Genomic DNA, 18,511 nt, shown 5'->3' with positions numbered 1-18,511 from the left:
GTCAAATTCTATTGTGGTAGGAATTTTTAAATATTAGAGCTTTACAGCTATCATCATTTTTCTAAAGAAAAATACTTTAAATACAGAAATCAAAGGTCTGGAGAGATGTCTCAGCAGTTAAAAATACTGCTTTCTCAAAGATTCTAACATCCACATGGTAGCTCATAGCTGTCTTTAACTCCATTCCAGGAGATCCAATACCCTCTTCTGGCCTCTTCCAGTATCAGGCACACACATGGTGCATATACATACAGGCAAAATATTCATACACATGTGTTAATAAAATGGAAATGAGAACTGGAGCAGAGGGAATAGAGGTACACCATTGTCCCTAGTCTCTGTGTCATCTCTAAGTGAGCATCATTCCCACACTTTTGACCTGGATACACCATGTTAGTCACACCTGCATACAAACAGGCTTTTTCACAAACACAGCAAACTGCTCACATGAGGGCTCCAATGAATTTAGTAGTCCCGTCATAACCATGTATGCAGCCTACATTTTCACTCTGCCAGGTTGCTCTCAACTGCTTCCGTTTTCCTTTGCCGACTATTGCTTGTTCTTGTTGCCTTTAGATTTCTGTGGTCTCCTGTAGCATTAGCTTCATCCCAGTGTCTCAACACTGTGGCTGCTTACAGGGAGTTACCTTGCAATTTTAAGGCCTGTGTTAACACATAGGAAGAAACAATGAAATGTTTCTTCTTTTAATATAAACTCATGGTACTGATAGGTAGATTTGTCAAGTTTTTGGTTTTGGCTCATGTTTATGTAGGAGTTCATGAAGAAAGTAGAAGAAAAACGGGTGGATGTGAATACAGCAGTGGCAATGGGAGAAGTTATCCTGGCTGTCTGCCATCCTGATTGCATCACAACCATCAAACACTGGATCACCATCATCCGAGCTCGCTTTGAGGAGGTGAGTCGGAGTCACAGTGAGTCCATCAGATAAAGGCCCTTTTGAGTGGCTGGTACAGTGAGGTGCTCGTCACTAGCTTCTGCGGACACCTTATGTTTTGCTTCCTTCCTTCCTGAGAAGTTTGTGTCAAATAGAATGTATTAGGTTTGCTTTTGGCAGAAATGACTCCTTTTTCTACCTCCCAGCTTGAACTTTGTCAGCTGAAGTCATAGAGGAATCTCTTGGTTCCTTAAATTGGTCCTTCCTCTGAGTAAAAGGTGTATGATCAGGTAGCTTTGAAACCATCAAAAAGATGTGCTTTTCTGAAAGAGGTCATGTTTTCTTTCTCTCTCTACAGGTCCTGACATGGGCAAAACAACACCAGCAACGCCTGGAAGCAGCTCTGTCAGAACTGGTGGCTAATGCTGAGCTCCTGGAAGAACTCTTAGCCTGGATCCAGTGGGCTGAGACCACCCTAATCCAGCGGGATCAGGAGCCTATCCCTCAGAATATAGACCGAGTTAAAGCTCTTATCACTGAGCATCAGGTATCTTGCTTCTCTGTGTCTAATATGTTGTGGGCCATATTCCCATCCTTACTGTATCTACCACTACAGACTTAGCAATTTGCGTCAGCTCTGTTTATAAGTTTTCATGTGTTAGAAGTCATGGCGTGGGTTAGCATCTTAGGGTGTCATCAGGCAGAAATCACGATTTCCTCAATATTGAGGTGTTGTGCTTTGAGATACTGCTCTAGCTGATAGTCTTGCGGTTCTCATGGGGAGCTCTCATGGATCCTCTGCCGTGTTCATTTGTTTTTCTTGACAGTTTAGTTCCTTGTATTTGTAGGATTGAAGACTCTATTTTCAGCTGGGTGGTGGTGGCACACACCTTCAATCCCAGCACTCAGGAGGCAGAGGCAGGCAGATCTCTGTGAGTTCAAGGCCAGCCTGGGCTACAGAGAGAGTACCAGTACAGGCTCCAAAGCTACATAGAGAAACCCTGTCTCAAAAAAAAACAAAAAAAGAAATTAAAAAAAAAAGACTCCTTTATTTATTTATTTGTTTATTTTTCTGGCTCCAGCTGTTCTTGGAGGCCACTAGCAGAAACAGTTTAGAGCCTTATTTTGAAGATGAAGTTTGCCCCATGGAGTATCCACTCACAGTTTTATAGGCATTGCACTGGGAAGTTCACCAGAAGTGGAAATCTTAGAGCCCAGCTTAGAAACCTGACCTTTGCTGGAGCCAGAAACCTATTGGCCTGACAGCATTTTATCACAGAGATAGGAAAAGTAGTCCTAGCCAATCTCCTGTCACTCTGCCTTCTGTACTAAAGGAAGAATAATTCCTCTCAAGCATAGATCGGATCATGTTAAAATCCTTCACTTGCCCCCTATTGGTCTTGAGAAAATCCTAATTCCACAGCTGAACATGGGCCTTTGGGATCCCCTGCCTACCTCTCCAGCCCCACTTCTTGCTAATCCTTTGATTGTACCCTCTCGCCACTAAATGAAATGAAGAGTCCTGGTCTACAGCACTGTAAGGCTTCTGTGTCTGTCCAGACCGTCCATCAGAACTGCCCTCTGTTCCTCAGCAGTTCAGTCCCAGGCCACTCTGTTGTCACTTACTCAGGTCTTCTCTGCATAGCTGTGTAACATTTAGCATTAACTTCTTGGTTTTCATCACTCGGCTGTGAGTTCCTTGAAGGCAGAGACCATCTCTTCTCTTCCTCCTTCAGTCTTTAGTCCTAATCAAGTGCTTTGGTCAGTCATTCTCCATATGTATCTGTCTGCCCCCTCTCTTTTTTCTTTCTGTGTGTAGTGTGTTTCAGTCCAGGGCCGTATATATGCTGAGCAAATACTTTACCATTGAGTTATACTCCCGGCCCAATTTAGTTTTTTGTTAAGGGGTAAGAAGTTACACAGGCAATCTGTCACGTAGGCAGTCTACCATGGGTTGGCCTTTGTTAGTAAAGACTTTCCATTTTAGATTAAAAAAACTCTGAATTTTCTTAACTAGTTTCTTATATTTATCAGTCATTCATGGAGGAGATGACACGCAAACAACCTGATGTGGACCGGGTCACCAAGACATATAAGAGGAAGACTGCAGAGCCTGCCCATGCTCCTTTCATCGAGAAGCCCCGCGGTGGTAGCAGTATGTTTCCAGCCCACTAGTTTAGGTTGCTTCCTTCTGCTAATCGCAGATGGGGCTTCACAGTGCCATTGTGAGAGCTGTGTTCATATTGACTCTAGACAATAATCTCTCATTTTGAAACTTTACTTTTCTAACAATGACTAGTTATACTTTATTTGTTTATTTATTTTTATTGATTAATAAGAAGCTTCGAGGTGGTGAAGCCTGTTCTGTTATTTAACAGTGGCCTTTCATTGTTATGTTTACATTGCACTGGTCTAATTGTAAATAAGCCCTAATGGAATCCACTGCTGTTTTCTGAGTTGATGTGTCCTCGGGTCTCTAAAGTAAAGCCTAATTGACTGGGTGTGTGCAGGGGTGGGTACTCTTCTCTGGTTTAGAGGAGAGGCAGTGGTTCTGGAGTTAGTATGCCTCTGTTCCCATGTTTCTTCTTGGTTGTGAAGTAGATATTAGTGTAAAACATTAGTTCATATATACAGTACTTTCTTTTCTTGATTTTTTGAGGCAGTGTCTCATCTATCCCAAAGCTAGCCTCAAACTCGATATATAGCCAAGCATACAGCTGTTTCTTTATGGACTGACAAAAGCATTTCTAATCTTGTGATTATTTTTCCACTTAGGAAAGTCCTTGAGTCAACCCACACCTCCTCCCATGCCAATCCTTTCACAATCTGAAGCAAAAAACCCGCGAATCAACCAGCTCTCTGCCCGCTGGCAGCAAGTATGGCTGTTAGCACTGGAACGCCAGCGGAAGCTGAATGATGCCTTGGACAGACTAGAGGAGGTAAACACCATCCTTTAGAGCTCGCTGTGTGCCTTTTTCCACTTCTCAGAAGTAAAATCAGCTCATTCAAACAAAAGAAATCTGAGCCATATGGTATAAAACTATAAATCAGACCTTCCATACAAGAGGGAGGTCTGTGATCTGAGTTTCCTCAGCAGCTTACTATAATTCAGTTTCAGAAACAAAGCTTCCAAGGTTGCTTCTAAATGTGTAGTTTATATAAAAGGGGAGTTAGGCATGGTGGCACATGCTTGTAATCCTAGCACTCAGGCAGAGACAAGTGGATCTCTGAGTTTGTGGTCACCCTGGTCTACAAATGAGTTCTAGAATAGTCAGGGCTACACAGAAAAATTCTGACCCAGGACCCCCCCCCCAAAAAAAAAAAGCCTTGTTAGTGATGCTGTCTTCCTGTCATAGGAAGGTAGAAAGGTAGGTAGGTATTCCACAGCTATGAAAGAAGAGCAACTTTTTATAATCTTGTTTCTTGTTAGTCTTAGAATAGATCAGGAAAAGCAAGTCAGTTCTGAACTCTCATCTAAGATACACGGTACTGCACTTCCTCCTTTCTAACACAAGCATCTAATATCTTTTATATTCTTTTGTTTGTGCATATCAAAGCAGCTATGCCCAGAAGTGAGTGTTCTGTGTTTTTTTGTTGTTGTTGTTACTTTCATAGGTCAGTTGCATTTTAAGCACATTGGTTGCCGCCTCCCCCTTTCCCCATTCCTTCTAACTTTTAGTTTGAAAGACCAAAGGGGAAAATGTTGTGCTGTTAAGTCATTCTGTGAATCACTAACATGATCCAAGTAGCTAAAGAAAACCCTGCCCTATCTTTATACAGGCCTGCTTTCCACCAGTCCAACTACTTAGTAGAGATGTTGTGTGGGCATTTGCTCCCTCTGGTGAAATTCCAAAGAAACATGCTTGGATGTAGGGTTGCATTCTTAATGCTTTCCATCTCGATCTGTAAGATCTCAGAAAATGATGGGAAACATGAGCCTCTTGATGTGGTTCCTGTGTGTGTTTATAGTGCCTTCCCATGCAGCCTAAGAGAGGGTGCTGAGGCTTTCCCTTCAAGACAGAATCCATCCCTTACATCTAAGTAGATGATCTTGGAACAGTCCAAAGAGAAAGCAAGACTGGCTCTCCCAATTCTTGTTCTGCCTGCTCCTTATTTTCCAAAGTTGTTTTGCAGTTATTCTTTTTCCTGCTCCCCCATTATATCACAGCTTGTTATATAATATATAGGCTTTGAGTGAAGGAGGCAGATGGTGCTTTCACCAGTGAACGTAGATAACATTGTTGGTGTCCTCTGGAAGGCCTGCATGGCTTTACTGGATGTCTGAGAATTTAGATATGCTCTGGAGTCAGAAAAGCAAGACTTACAGATATCTCTGACTTCCATCTAGTTAAAGGAATTTGCCAACTTTGACTTTGATGTCTGGAGGAAAAAGTATATGCGTTGGATGAATCACAAAAAATCTCGAGTCATGGATTTCTTCCGGCGTATTGACAAGGACCAGGATGGGAAGATAACACGTCAGGAGTTCATCGACGGCATTTTAGCATCCAGTAAGTGGATTCTCACTCTACACACAGGTCACATCTAGATTCCTCACACTTGGTAGAAGTTGTAACATTGTGGTAAATTGTTATTTCTTAAGAACTGTAGTTTGAGGGAAGAAGCTCTCTGCTGAGTGTGATCTGTTGTTTTCATGAATGGAAGAATCTCCTTTCAGTAGGAATAGAAAGAGTTCAAATATGATTGTGAAGTTTAAACAGGACAGGATGCTATTCCAAAGCAACACTAAAGTGCTTGTGTAGCTTGTATGAAGCCATAGATCTTACCCTCAGTACCCCATAAACTGGTTATGCTTGTCTATATCTCTGATCCCAGCACTTTGGAAGTAATGGCAGGGAAGATCAGAAGTTTAATGTCATCCTTGGCCAGGCTGGGTTATATGAAACCCTGTCTCAGAAAACAAAACATACAAAAAAGGTGAGGGGTGTGTAGGTAAAAACATTTAAAAGTCAGCAGTGACTACTCCTTGGGTGATACAATTTTTAAATGATTTATATCTTTTTAAAATTAGATTTATTCGCTTTATGTTATGTGTGAGTTTTTTACCTGTATGTACATATGGTTGGTGCCCTTGGAAGTCAGAGGAGGGCATCAGATCCCTGGGTCTGTACTTGTAGATGGTTGTGAACCACCATGTGGGTGCTGGGAATTGAACCTGGGCCCTCTACAAGAGCAACAGTACTCTTAAAGCTGAGCCAATGATTTGTGTCTTTAAAATTTGTTGTCTCCTGAATTTTCTAGAGTAGATATGTGGTGGTTTTGTTGTTGTCTAGGAAAAGATCAAGATAGAATTCTTTTTCTTCAGGTACTTGTATAATTGCCAACCAGCCGCATATGTTTTAATGTTTTAAATCATGGTTTCTTCTCTCCAGAGTTTCCTACCACCAAGTTAGAGATGACGGCTGTGGCTGACATTTTTGACAGAGATGGGGATGGCTACATTGACTACTATGAATTTGTGGCTGCCCTACATCCCAACAAGGATGCCTATCGACCAACAACTGATGCAGATAAAATTGAAGATGAGGTATGGGGAACTGGAGTAGAGTGTTTTGACCATAGGTTTATATTGCCCTGAATTTGGATGTGAATCAGTTTGGGAAGCAATCATTTAGAGCAGTGTTTCAGCAGACTCTAGAAGGCCTTTGACAACTGAGTTCTAGCTTGGTCTAAAGGATGGCTCCGACTCTAATACTCACGTCTATAGTGCTATAAGGTCCATAGGGGACTTATAAGGGATCAGGTGGGCTTCAAATGCAACAATAAGGGGTGAACTGTATCATGGCTGTGTCGATGGCTCAGTGGGGAAAAGTGCTTGTCATGACCTGATTCAGTCCCTGGAACCACAAATGTGGAAAGAAACTGATCCCAGGAAATTTCTATGTAGAAATTTCGTTCAGTTCATGATTTACTTTATTGGTCATTTGATTTTGATAGGTCTGTATTAGCGCTTTTCCTCTAAAGAATTTTGAAACAATGATAAAGAATATTTCTTTCATCTTGTGGGGTTTTTTTTCTCAGTATCTCTTATCTCAAGAAGGGTTAAATTTTGAATAAAAGATAAACACATGTATTAAAAGCCTAAGATGAACCAGGCAGAGGCCTTTAATCCCAGCAACTAGAAGACAAAGGCAGACAAGATCTTTCTGAGTTGGGGACCAGGGTAGTTTGCATAGCAAGTTCTAGGACCGCCTGGACTTCAGAGTGAGATCCTGTTTCCAAAGGCAAAAAGCAAAACTCTTTAAAAATAATAATAATAATAATGACTAGCTTCTCTGTTTACATTTAAAATAGAAAGTCCTTCTCTGCCCTTACACCATTTTGCTGTTCACAACCAACAGGTCACAAGACAAGTGGCACAGTGCAAGTGTGCAAAAAGATTTCAGGTGGAGCAGATTGGAGAGAATAAATACCGGGTAAGGAAGAGAAAACAAACCCACCATCTGTGGAGGTCGTTTCCTCCTGTGTCGTCCTGCCTTTTCACTCCTGGTGCCTCCAGAGGCCTGGAACCCATGGGCATTCATTCTTAGGTGTCCAGTTTCATGCCCTGTGTAATTTCATCTGAAAAGTTACCATTTTCCAGGGAGACCATAGTTTATATTTGACAAGATAGAAAACATTTAGCCTGGCGGTGGTGGCACACACTTTTAACCCCAGCACTTGAGAGGCAGAGATAGGAGGATCTCTGTGAGTTCGAGGCCAGCCTGGTCTACAACTGTTAGTTCCAGGACAGGCTCCAAAACTACAGAGAAACCCTGTCTTGAAAAACCAAAAAAGAAAAGAAAAGAAAAAACCGAAAACTTAACATTTTAGAGCTCTCGTTCTCACTGCTGACCTAGGTCTTCAGGGGAGTGAGGATAAGGGACCTTGGGAAATAGTTTTATCAAGACTCATGAAGCAGGGCCTGGTAATCTGCCTGTAACCACACAAGTTGGGAGGCAAAGGCAAAAGGATCATTGTAAATTCAAGGTCAACTCTACATAGTAAGTTCCAGCTCCCCACATCTACATCACAAAATTACCTCAAATATTTTTTAAGTAGGGATAAGGAGCTGGAGATGGTTCAGCATGTAAAGGTACTTGCCACCAAGCCTAACAACCTGGGTTCAAGTCCTAGGATCCACATGGTAAAAGGAGAAGCATACACCCAAAAAATGTCCTCTGATGTGTTTTTGCACATACACATTTTCCTTTGTTCTAATTTTTTCACTTAAAAAAGAAAGAGTGATTGCTTTATACCCGAGAACTGGTCATTGCAAACGTAAGTACTCCCACTCTCCTGGAAGATGATGTGTCAAGGCCCCAGCACATTAGTGTTCCTGTGCTGAGCTGGGCTACAGCTACAACCCACATGCACTGAGGAGGTCTCCTTCTCTGGAAAGACTTGTTAGGAATGGCCAGAAGAAACAGTAAAGTATACTTGTGTCTTAGCTTCTCTTGGGACTAGAGTCAGGGGTGGAGTAGAGACCTAAACCAGGTCTCCTTAACTGTTCATCAGCTTGTCAAGGAGCCCTAAAATTTCAAGAAAAAAAATTATAGTTAGCAAAGAAGACTTAGATGACAATCTTCAGTTGAAAACACAGGACAATCCAGGTTCCATTAGGAACTCAAAAATGTCCTCAGAGGCTAAAGCTGTAGCTCAAGAGGAAAGTGCTTGCACAGCATGTACAAAACCCTGGGCTCACCTGGGGTTGGGATGTCCTGAGTGCACCAAGTTCATGCTGTTTTTAGCTGAAGAGGGCAGGTAGCTCTGCCTTTTACCCAGCCCAGAGCACCTTAGTAAGCTCTATCTTCAATCTTGGGTTTTGTTTTCTTGTGTTTATTTCTGTTGTTGTTTTGTTTGGAGTTATTACCAGTGAGTAAAATGGGCTGACAAAAGAAGCACCAGATGGAGAGTTCAGGCTTTAGTTGTAAAATCTTTTCTGTGTCGATGCTCAGTAAGAATGTGATCAGTGTGTACTTAGATTAGTAATATGATAAAATTGCTGTGTCTTAGTGTTAACTTGACAAAAATGTTCTCTTTTTCCCCCTGCATCCTTTCCTCTTACTGTCTATAGTTCTTCCTCGGCAATCAGGTACAGTGTGCCTTGCAATGTCCTTCTTGGTGGATGTGGTCTTTGTAGCTGATGTTGCCTGTTCTTTGCTGTGGGGAAAGGACATAATCTTCTGGAAGCATGCCTGGGTCACATCTGGTTATCTTACCAAGTGGAGAAACTGCTAACAAAGCTATTATCACAAAGCGGTCTTAGCAGCAAAAAGATACAATTTTATATTTTTTTAAAAAATGAATTTTGCCATGTCAAATTAGGCTGGCTAAAAACAATGATATTGTGCTGCACTGAGTTATTACTATTATGACTCATGAAAATCAAGGCTCTGATAACATTCATTCCACCTGTAAAGAGCCTGGACTTACACTTCTGTATTTGGGGTCAGAGTACCATTGGCTTAGTTCTGATTCATTACCAATCTTTTAATACAAATTTTCTATTGTATACTTGAGTGAAAAAGTTCTGAGGATATCTTAATATTATCTAAGTACTAACTTAATAGTTACAGGTCTTTATATTTACATTTTAAAATACAAATTATAATTTATAATGTGGAAAACGTAGTTGACTTCTGCCCAAATGAAATGAGTTCAAATTAGATTTTCACGAAGTATTGAAAGTCTTGACTCCACTTGGCAACTCTAACCTCTAAGATTTCTTTTGAGGGTTCTTGGGTGCTGTCTCTCAAATGTGAAAGAAAGTTGCATGAATGAAATCTGACAGGAAGTTAGAAACACTAAGAGTTAATTTGAAGTCCTAAATCACTGTTAAATAAATTACTACAATAATCACTAACTACAGTAATATTCTGGGCCAGTGGGAAGAACAAAGACTAGAAAAATATAAGATTAAGAACAGTCAAGTTGGTTTTAAATAAATCCTCATGAGCTGGGCTTAATATCTTCCTTATAACTGTGAAAACCTAGCAAGTTTGAAGCTAGCTTTGGAAAGTTGACAGGTCCCTGTTTCAAATTTTGAAAATAAAAATAAAAAACTAATAGTGTATCTCAGTGATAGAACATTTGCCTTACACGTCCTTAGAGTCTGTCCCCAATGCTACAACTAGTTAATAATAATTACAGTCAAGCACCCAGCATGCGTGCTTCTGATGACTGCACCTATTAGACAGGGTCCCTTTGATGACACACTGACACCTACTCTACTACTCCATTAACCTGGGGAGGATTTGGTGAGTCGCTCTAATACTGTGAACAGAATTATGAAGTCCGTTTTATACATGTTGTACTGGAGGCCTCAAAGGTTGCATGCCACGCTCACACAGCTGATATCATAAGAACTTAATTCCCAGTGAGAGAAGGAAACAGTGACTGGCAAGATTCTGCCTGAGTTCTCTGTGGCTCTTCCCCAGCCTTGTTCTGCAGGCCTCTAGAGCTGTATAGCCCCCCACTCCCTGGAGTGTTTAGTAATTCTAACAAATTAGAATCTTTCCAACAGCTTTGGGGAGATACTAAGGAAAGGCAGCCCTGAGGTCAGTGGGTAACAAACTGGAGGGTTTAGTATTTCCAGACCACCCCTTCCCTTTGACTCTGGGAGCCACACAGGTGCTCATCCTTTCAGCCCTCACTTATTCAGAGAAAACCCAAAATAGCTCAGGTTACTAATGCACATCAGGCCTGTTCCCTCAAAGGTAGGGAATAGCTTCCTTTCCAGAAAGGGTCTTTTTCCTTACAGCTGTGAGAAGTGCTGATTCTGCTCCACCATGCTGTCACTCTGACTACTTTGTGTAAACATTTAAGTGCTGTGGGAGACAAATGCTGTAAGCATTTGTTTTTGGAGTAAATGGCTGGGGAGGGAAGAGAAAGCACTTTCCAAGCGTCTTCCTGTGTACATAGTGCACCTGAGCCAGAGCAGCAGAGGACTACAGAGATAACCAATAGCCACTGTTTATTATGACCGAGGAGGATGGCTGTGTGTCCTCCTCAAACGTCCTTTCTTGCAATTTCAGTTTTTCTCCCTGTTTCAAAGTTATGATTCTTCTATAACTTTGAAAATCCTAGTTAAGAGGTTAAGTCCTTCTTTTTACTTACCTGCCCCAAACAGTCTCCTTAATAGCCTTAGGAATTCTATTTCTTTGACTTTTGGTCTGGTGTTTGTTTTTAAATCTTAGTATGCTTCTTTTTTTTTTTTTTTTTTTTTTTTTTTGCTTCATTTTGGGAAAAGGTGGTGTGTGCACTGGGAAGTAGGAGATTAGGAGTGGAGACAGTAAAAAGCCCATCTTTCCTTTTTCTAAGGTCCAGAATGATTATTGAACACTGTTTCTAATCATGATAAGAGATTAAAATTTCTGTTTCTTCAACTAAATTTTAATTCCATCTAATCATTTCAGCTTGAAAATTTTTTCTCCTGGTGACATCACAATCAGAGTTCATACAGGGTTTACTTCTGAGAACCGGATGAACAGAAACCAAACTTCTTCCTAAGCTTGTAATGAGGATGCTTTGCAAGAGTCTTTTTAATGCTTGACTTAGTATTTGCTGCCATCCATTTAACTTTCCAGCACACTGTATTCAGAAGTTGATCCCCATTCTTTAAAGAAATAAATATAACAGTGTGGGGTGCTCCCTTCGGCAGAACCTTCAGAAGAATCCAAGTGAGCAAATGGATGTCCTTCTTGCCTCCTTTACCTGTGGTACAGGAGCCAGGATGTAGCCATCAGAAGCTAATTTTTATCCCAGTGGAAGGATATCATGACAGTGGCTCATAGGTAGTCTTTCTGGTTTTCTGTTCGCTGACCTTTTTCTGACAATGTAAAAATGCAAAATTGAGTTCTAAATTCTTCCCCGACTGCCACATCATTCCTGTCTGAATACAGTCTGCTTTGGGAGTGTGGGGGGGAATATAAATCTACACTGAGGTGCTCCAGTTAACTGAATTTCCCCTTGATTCCAGTTTGGGGATTCTCAGCAGTTGCGGCTGGTCCGTATTCTGCGCAGCACTGTGATGGTCCGTGTTGGTGGAGGATGGATGGCCTTGGATGAGTTCTTAGTGAAAAACGATCCCTGCCGAGGTAAGGAAGCACCCCACATTACATGGAAGAATATATAATCAACCCGTACTGGTTTTTCTGGGAAGTATTGATGGTGGGTCTTTCTGATTTTTGTCTTGTTATTAAGGTGTCTGATATTGTATCATCCAGCCCAGATTAGAACCCGGAGTTTCAGGTAGAAAAACCTGAAGAAGCTAAAGCTGTCAGGAAAGAACACAGGAATGAGAATTAAGAATTTGTTGGTATCCAAGCTTTCATATTTGTGAGGTGGCAGCAGGAGATAAAGTGTTGAAAGTCATCCTCAGGTTCATAGCAAGTTCAAAGCCAGCCTGAGCTAGAATGACACCCTGTCTCCAAAACAGAAAAAGAATCTATTGGATTTTACCTATTTATGTTTGTGACATTAGCACTAACCTAGAGGGAAGCCTTGTGTACACTTTAGGGTTCTTCTTAAAGCCTCTGATCCTCTAGTTTGTAATTCTGTGACTGAGACTCAGAACCCCTCCCATGCAGAGGGCTGGTGACCATCCTTAATGGGGGGAAGCTAAAGGACATATGCCTGCAGTCCCACAGACGGTTGCCTAAACAAGACAGGAAAAGACAACCACCCCCAGGCAAAAGAAAACGGGAACTTAGCTTGAGCATCTGGTAGTCACAGCTGCAGCAAGGGAACAAATGGCCAGATCCCAGCTGCTACATCCTGCCCAGCCACGTCCTCTCCTTTTTCCTGTTAGAACTGCTTGTGGGTACACAGGAGCCCCAGCTCTCTGTCTTCCTTGACTGGTTTCTGTGTTTCCTGCTCTGTCTCTGTCTTTGTGTTTACATCTTTTTTATTCCAGTTCATCATCCCGGAAGTAAAATAAAGCGTTCTGATTCCAGCTCTTCGATTTCCAGTCAGTCTCCCATAGGTTGGCTTTTATGCTTTGTCCCTCTTCACCTGTCCTTTGAGAATGGCTTTGCTTCCAAAACTGTAACATCTCTTGGCTCTCTGATGTCCACTGCCTTGGCTATCTCTAATGAGATGGTATCCACAGAATTTAATACTATTTACTAAATACTTCTACATTAAGAATAAGTAAATAAAAATAAATATCTCTACATAAGTACTTTACAAATAAAAACACAATTGCATCTCATATTCATCCTATGAGGTGTAGATTCTGTTATCTCCATTTTATAGATTAGGAGCTTGAGGTATGGAAATCTTAAGTAACTTAAGGGCCAGCCAGGCTTTTGAGCAGTGGTCCTGACCACCACCCTATTCTCTTGCATGTCCCCTGTGTGTTTAGTTGGTCCAGCCTGTGCAATTAGGTTATTAAAGCTTATTCATAAACTAAGCAAAAATAAATGTTTGCAGTACAGTTACATAACTTCTTTGGGAGTAGTTTTTAATCATTCTGAAAGATTTAGAGAAACCTATAGGGTATGGTTCTCACATGAGTATATGAGTATCTATAAATTTCTTCTCTTTGATTCATTCTGCATTTACTCCAACAAGCCAGAATAATATCTGGGGAGTAAATGATTGCTCAGAAGTTTTTAAATTTGAGTTTTATTTAGTTTTAGTATTTAATTTTATCATGAACCAGTGTCCTTGATTTAAGAATCTTTTCACTGTTTTAAATGAGAAACAACATACACATCTTTTTAACCTTATCTCTGTAAAAAAACAACAAAACAGTGTTCTCTAAATCTACCATGGTCCCATTTTTCCCATCATGTAAAAAGTTAGGCTAAGCAACAGCGGCGCTGCATGTGGCGTTTATAACCCCTGGTTGCCTGTTTGCTGCCTGCTCTATTCACAAGCTGCCGGCTGGAAGAATACTGCCTGCTTGATCTTCCTCAGTAAAAATCGGAAACCCAAGGACATTTGGGAGGGCAGTCTAGTAGCTATTTTCTGTGGGAACTGGTGGCCCTCTTTTTCATCTTTCAGAGCAAAGGTAAGACACTCCAGGTCTCCAAGAATGCCATGCCACCTTGCAGCTTGGCGATCAACTGCTGTCCATTGACTGAAATAGAACTTACCGGCAGCTTTCAGTAGCTGCCATCAGTGGGCAAAATCTTGTCCTGTCAGAACAGTGCTAGAAGAACACCCAAGGGCTAGAGGGCCTGGCAGGAAGCTGGAGGGACATCAAGGCGATAAGTTACTTGCTGGGCTGGTAGTATTTGCTGTAATTCCAGTATTTAAGGCAGAAGAAGAAGGATCAAGAATGGTAGCCTGAGCTACATAGTAAGACCCTTCATCAAAAAATAGAGTGGATAAGGACCTATCCAGGGCTTCTGTAGGGCCAACTGCTATTGTAGTCTTTGTGCCTGTGAACTATAGAAGATAACATACTGAGGACATCATAGAATAAGTGACAAGATTATTAATCCCAAATCTTTTGTTACTTCTTTTACATAGCTACTGAAATGATAAACAATCTCAAATCATGTGTTGGTTTAGCCAAACTTAAAAAAATAATCATATTCCACTAAAGATGGGTTTGCTGTTTATACAGTTTTCTGATACTGCCATAGTGGGTCTTGTTTGTCTTTGTGCAAAGATCATACATAAGGCTTTGGGTGGAGATAAAAACAGTGCTTCTAGGTCTAGTGAGATGAGATGGCTCAGCAGATAAAGGCACTTGATACCAAGCTTGATGACTGGACCCACACAGTGGAAGGAGAAAACTGACCCCAAAGTGTTCCTCCCACTTATACATGCACACTGTGCCGTTTTTCTGCTCTTAGAAACCGGTACACCTGTGCCTAATGTACTGTGTATGTTTTAAAGGGTTAGCTGTTACTTCCCTCAGCTAGTAAAGATCTAGAAATCATTTATGGAGATTTTAAAAGGTGGTTTTCAGGACTGGAGAAATGGCTGGGTCAGCAGTTAAGAGCATATAATGCCCTTTTAGAGGATCAGAGTTCAGTTCCCACCCACATTAGGAGACTTAGAACTGCCTATAAGTCAAGCTCCAGAGGATCCTAATGCCCTCTTCTGTCTTCTGTGAGCACCTGCATTCATGTGCACACAGACATTCTCAGTCTCGCTCTCTCCCTCCCTCCCTCCCCCCCCCCCCCACACACACACACTAAAAAGTAAAAATAAGGAGCTAGAGATCCGGCTCTGCAGCTGGAGTTAACTCTTACAGAGGACACAGCGTTTTCAGTTCCCAGAACTCATCTGATGACTCTGTTTCTAGGGGATTCCCCTCTTCTGACCTCCACAGTCATTAGACACACATATACCTATACGTATATGCAGACAAAGCATTTGTGCTCATCCTAAAAATACTTGGCATAGAACTTTGTGTGTGGGTGTGCACACATGTGCAAGTGTGCGCCCATTGAACCAGAGTTTAATTAGGGTTACTGAAGGAGCATAGACAACAAGTGGTTACACCTCTGAAGAAAATGTCTCCCTCTCCCCCAGAGAAGCTACTTGTATAAATTTATCCTTAGGAAGTGTCAGAATATGTACAAAAATATTTTAGAAGCCGTATTTTTAAAACTTAACAAACTAGAAATGCAGCATTTAACCAGTAAAGTGACATATATGATGAAATTATACCTTGAAGTTAGGTGGAATTTAACATGAGAGACACAGGAAATGGAGGTATGTTCCTGATATTTTTGCATTAAAAGTATGTATACAGTCGCTCAGAGAAATGAAGATATGCCAGTATGTTAATCATGATGTGCCTGCTATAGGTCTTAAGAATGAGCAACTTTTGTTTTTGTCAGAGAAAGGGTGCAGGTGTGCTAAAGCTTGTAAAAACCAAAGGCTGGCATCGGGATATCTCACTAAACCCGGAGCTTTCTGTTTGGACTAGGCTGACTACCCAGTGAGCCTCCAGGATCTGCTTACCCCTCTCCCTAGCTCTGGAGTTACAGGTGCACACCTCCATACCTGGTATTTACTTGGCTTCTGGAGCTCCAAGGAGGTCTCGTTATGAGTAGACCTTTACCCAGCAAATGCCATGGAGATAAGCTGATGTGGGTGATGCCTTAAAGAGAATGGCCAACAAACAGGCTACCTCTGCTGTGACTTAACCAGTCTTTGTAGGCTCTTCCATTCCTTTGTCTACTGAGATAAAGATGCTTCTGAAAATCAAGTGTAGTATTGCATGTGGTAATACTGTATAAATTGTAGTGTGGGGAGGAATATAATCTTATCATTCTGTTACTATAGATTGTCCTCTTTATGTTTGGTGAGATGGAATTTTGCTCCTTTTGCCCAAGCTAGTCTCAAACTCATGAGCTGAAGCATCTTCCCTGCCTCAGTCTATGAAGTACTCGTTCATGCTACCACCTGCCTATTGCCTTTTCTAAAACATTTTAAATGTGGCTGTCCCCAACTAGTTACCATTCCCAAGGCTTCCTCTTGTATCCTCTGATGATTTTTTTTCTTCCCTCAGGCAGTATGTTTAGAAGGGAACTATCAAATGTTTACTCAATTAGGACTCTTCTACTGCCTGCTAAATAGGTATAATACAGTCTTAAAATGAACCGTCTAGAGTAGACAAGCAGGTCCAGGGTTACTACAGGGCATTGTCCAGTGAGAAAGCAAAGGATCTTTTCAGGAGGAAGTATTTCTTTTAAATTAGCGGTGTCTTTAACACCAACATTTGTTCTGACTGTACTTGATAGCTCTAACTGCATCTGTATTTGAAGGTCTGGTCTCAGAGCTCCAGAAGACCCTGAAGCAGCCCTGGTTAGCCTTCACTACTGTTCCCGAGTCTCCCCTTCAGTGCCTCTCCTGCTGCAGTCACTCTTCCAGCTTCCTGCTGCGCTCAGCTTTTTACCTAACGGATTCTCACCCGCAGTTTTGTGCATGGTCTTGGTCTTTCTCTCTCCTTACATGTTTACTTCTTAAAGAATCTGTCCTCATCTTTACTGTCCTGGCTTCCTGGACCCCTTTCATTAGGATTGTTATTGACAGAATTCAAATGGAAGAGTCTTGATGCCACTTTTCTCCACTATATCATTACCGTATGTCTTGCAAAAATTCAGCAAAAAGTACACATGTCTATGAGAGAGAAAACAGGAGTTTGATTAAGGTCAGAGGCTTGTGTCCTATTGCATCTGTGTCTCCTTGGCAGCTACAGTTTGCTTACCCCAGGGGATAGCAGCAAAGCCAGATGATGACAGCAGAGTGGGTGGTCCTCTGTTGATAGGCTTGCTCGTTAGAGCAAGCTAAGATCTTAGCCCGTGTATCTGCTGTGGGTCAGAACATGACAAAGCTGTTTTTAAAGAATCCATAGGTGGTATAAAACCTATGCATACCCTACTGTTATTGTGGGGTCAAGCAACTGTATGACTATCCAAGATACATTTTTAAGATAATTGACTATATGCATGTATGTGTGTTTGTTTTCTTTTTAGCACGAGGCAGAACTAACATAGAGCTTCGAGAAAAATTCATCCTGCCAGAAGGGGCATCCCAGGGAATGACTCCATTCCGATCACGGGGTCGAAGGTCCAAGCCTTCTTCCCGAGCAGCTTCTCCCACTCGCTCCAGCTCCAGTGCTAGTCAGAGTAATCACAGCTGTACGTCCATGCCTTCTTCTCCAGCCACCCCAGCGAGCGGGACCAAGGTGTGTGCTGACCTCCTTTGTGCTGTCCTTTCCCATTCCCACCTTGGTAGATGTTCATTGATGGGCAGCCCCTGAGAAGACTAGCAAGGAAAAGAACATAAAAACGTAGAGCAACTCTGCCCAAACCCCCATAGTGCACAGATCACCACTCTTGAGGGATTTTGTAAAATGCATATTCAGGCTGGTTATATCAGAAATGATTCTTCCATCTTACTCCCATTTTGAGTTGGAGCTTGTCCAGAGTTAAGTCACTGGTTTGGAAAGTCTAGGTACTGTCTGTGCAGTTGGACTGACAGATGAGCTTGTTGGTACAGCGAGCTATAGGTGAAGAATACCTTTCTACCTGCTCCATCTCGGCCTATTGGACTTCCGTGTATTTTATTTGTTTCTGTTTCTTTAAAATTTAGTGTTGTCGTCCCCCTCCCCCAATTTACTCCCTTTTCTGTTCGATTTTTCAATTGTTCCCGCCCTTCCCTTTGGATTTCCATTCCACAGACTCCACTTCAGTTCTCTCGCTGTTATGACAAACCCTGGTTGGTAAACAGTAAAGCTGGCACGCATGTCAGGGACAGCCATTGTCCTGACCTCCAGCTCCTCAGCCCTGAGGTAGAGTATGGCTTTGCTGAGTGGGACACGGTCATGAAGAGGCCCTCACTCATGCCAAGAACCAGCCCAGCTCTTTTTCCTGACATGAGGCCAAAGTCTCTTCCATCTTTGGGGTGCTTGCTGACACAGCTGATTGATCGAGTTGACCGAGTGTTTTCAGGAGTTTCTAACTCGGATTCACAAAATTGGAGATGAGTAAGAGATGCCTAAAACAAGATTGCTTGGCAGTTTATAAGTTTTTAAGCACAACATTTGTTCAGGATGACAGTCATTCCTGGCTGTTTGTTTGTTGACAGTACTTGTAATAGGTCTCTTGAAATCTCCAAATGTCAGCTACATAGACGAGTTA

The 18,511-nt window shown here is 41.8% G+C and overlaps 1 protein-coding gene across 18 annotated transcripts in view; it reads left to right on the top strand.

Moving 5' to 3' along the window:
• Window positions 1–18,511, top strand: part of Macf1 (microtubule actin crosslinking factor 1) — a 337,047-nt gene that overhangs the window by 314,077 nt on the left and 4,459 nt on the right. For 7 of the 18 annotated variants that reach the window (XM_075946025.1, XM_075946018.1, XM_075946019.1 and 4 more), the window contains 12 exons: window positions 774–917; window positions 1,255–1,443; window positions 2,931–3,051; window positions 3,672–3,835; window positions 5,245–5,407; window positions 6,290–6,444; window positions 7,259–7,333; window positions 8,974–8,991; window positions 11,878–11,995; window positions 12,814–12,882; window positions 17,345–17,556; window positions 18,052–18,162. In XM_075946025.1, coding sequence (XP_075802140.1) covers window positions 774–917; window positions 1,255–1,443; window positions 2,931–3,051; window positions 3,672–3,835; window positions 5,245–5,407; window positions 6,290–6,444; window positions 7,259–7,333; window positions 8,974–8,991; window positions 11,878–11,995; window positions 12,814–12,882; window positions 17,345–17,556; window positions 18,052–18,162 — 1,539 coding nt within the window. The remainder of the gene's footprint in view (window positions 1–773; window positions 918–1,254; window positions 1,444–2,930; window positions 3,052–3,671; window positions 3,836–5,244; window positions 5,408–6,289; window positions 6,445–7,258; window positions 7,334–8,973; window positions 8,992–11,877; window positions 11,996–12,813; window positions 12,883–17,344; window positions 17,557–18,051; window positions 18,163–18,511) is intronic. The other 11 variants (XM_075946023.1, XM_075946026.1, XM_075946028.1 and 8 more) reach the window with 6 other exon arrangements.

Source organism: Microtus pennsylvanicus, chromosome 13 (genome assembly GCF_037038515.1).
Source record: "Microtus pennsylvanicus isolate mMicPen1 chromosome 13, mMicPen1.hap1, whole genome shotgun sequence".
NCBI lineage: Eukaryota > Metazoa > Chordata > Mammalia > Rodentia > Cricetidae > Microtus > Microtus pennsylvanicus.
Note: the sequence above shows the minus strand (reverse complement) of the source record. Positions and strands in the feature narration are given on the sequence as shown.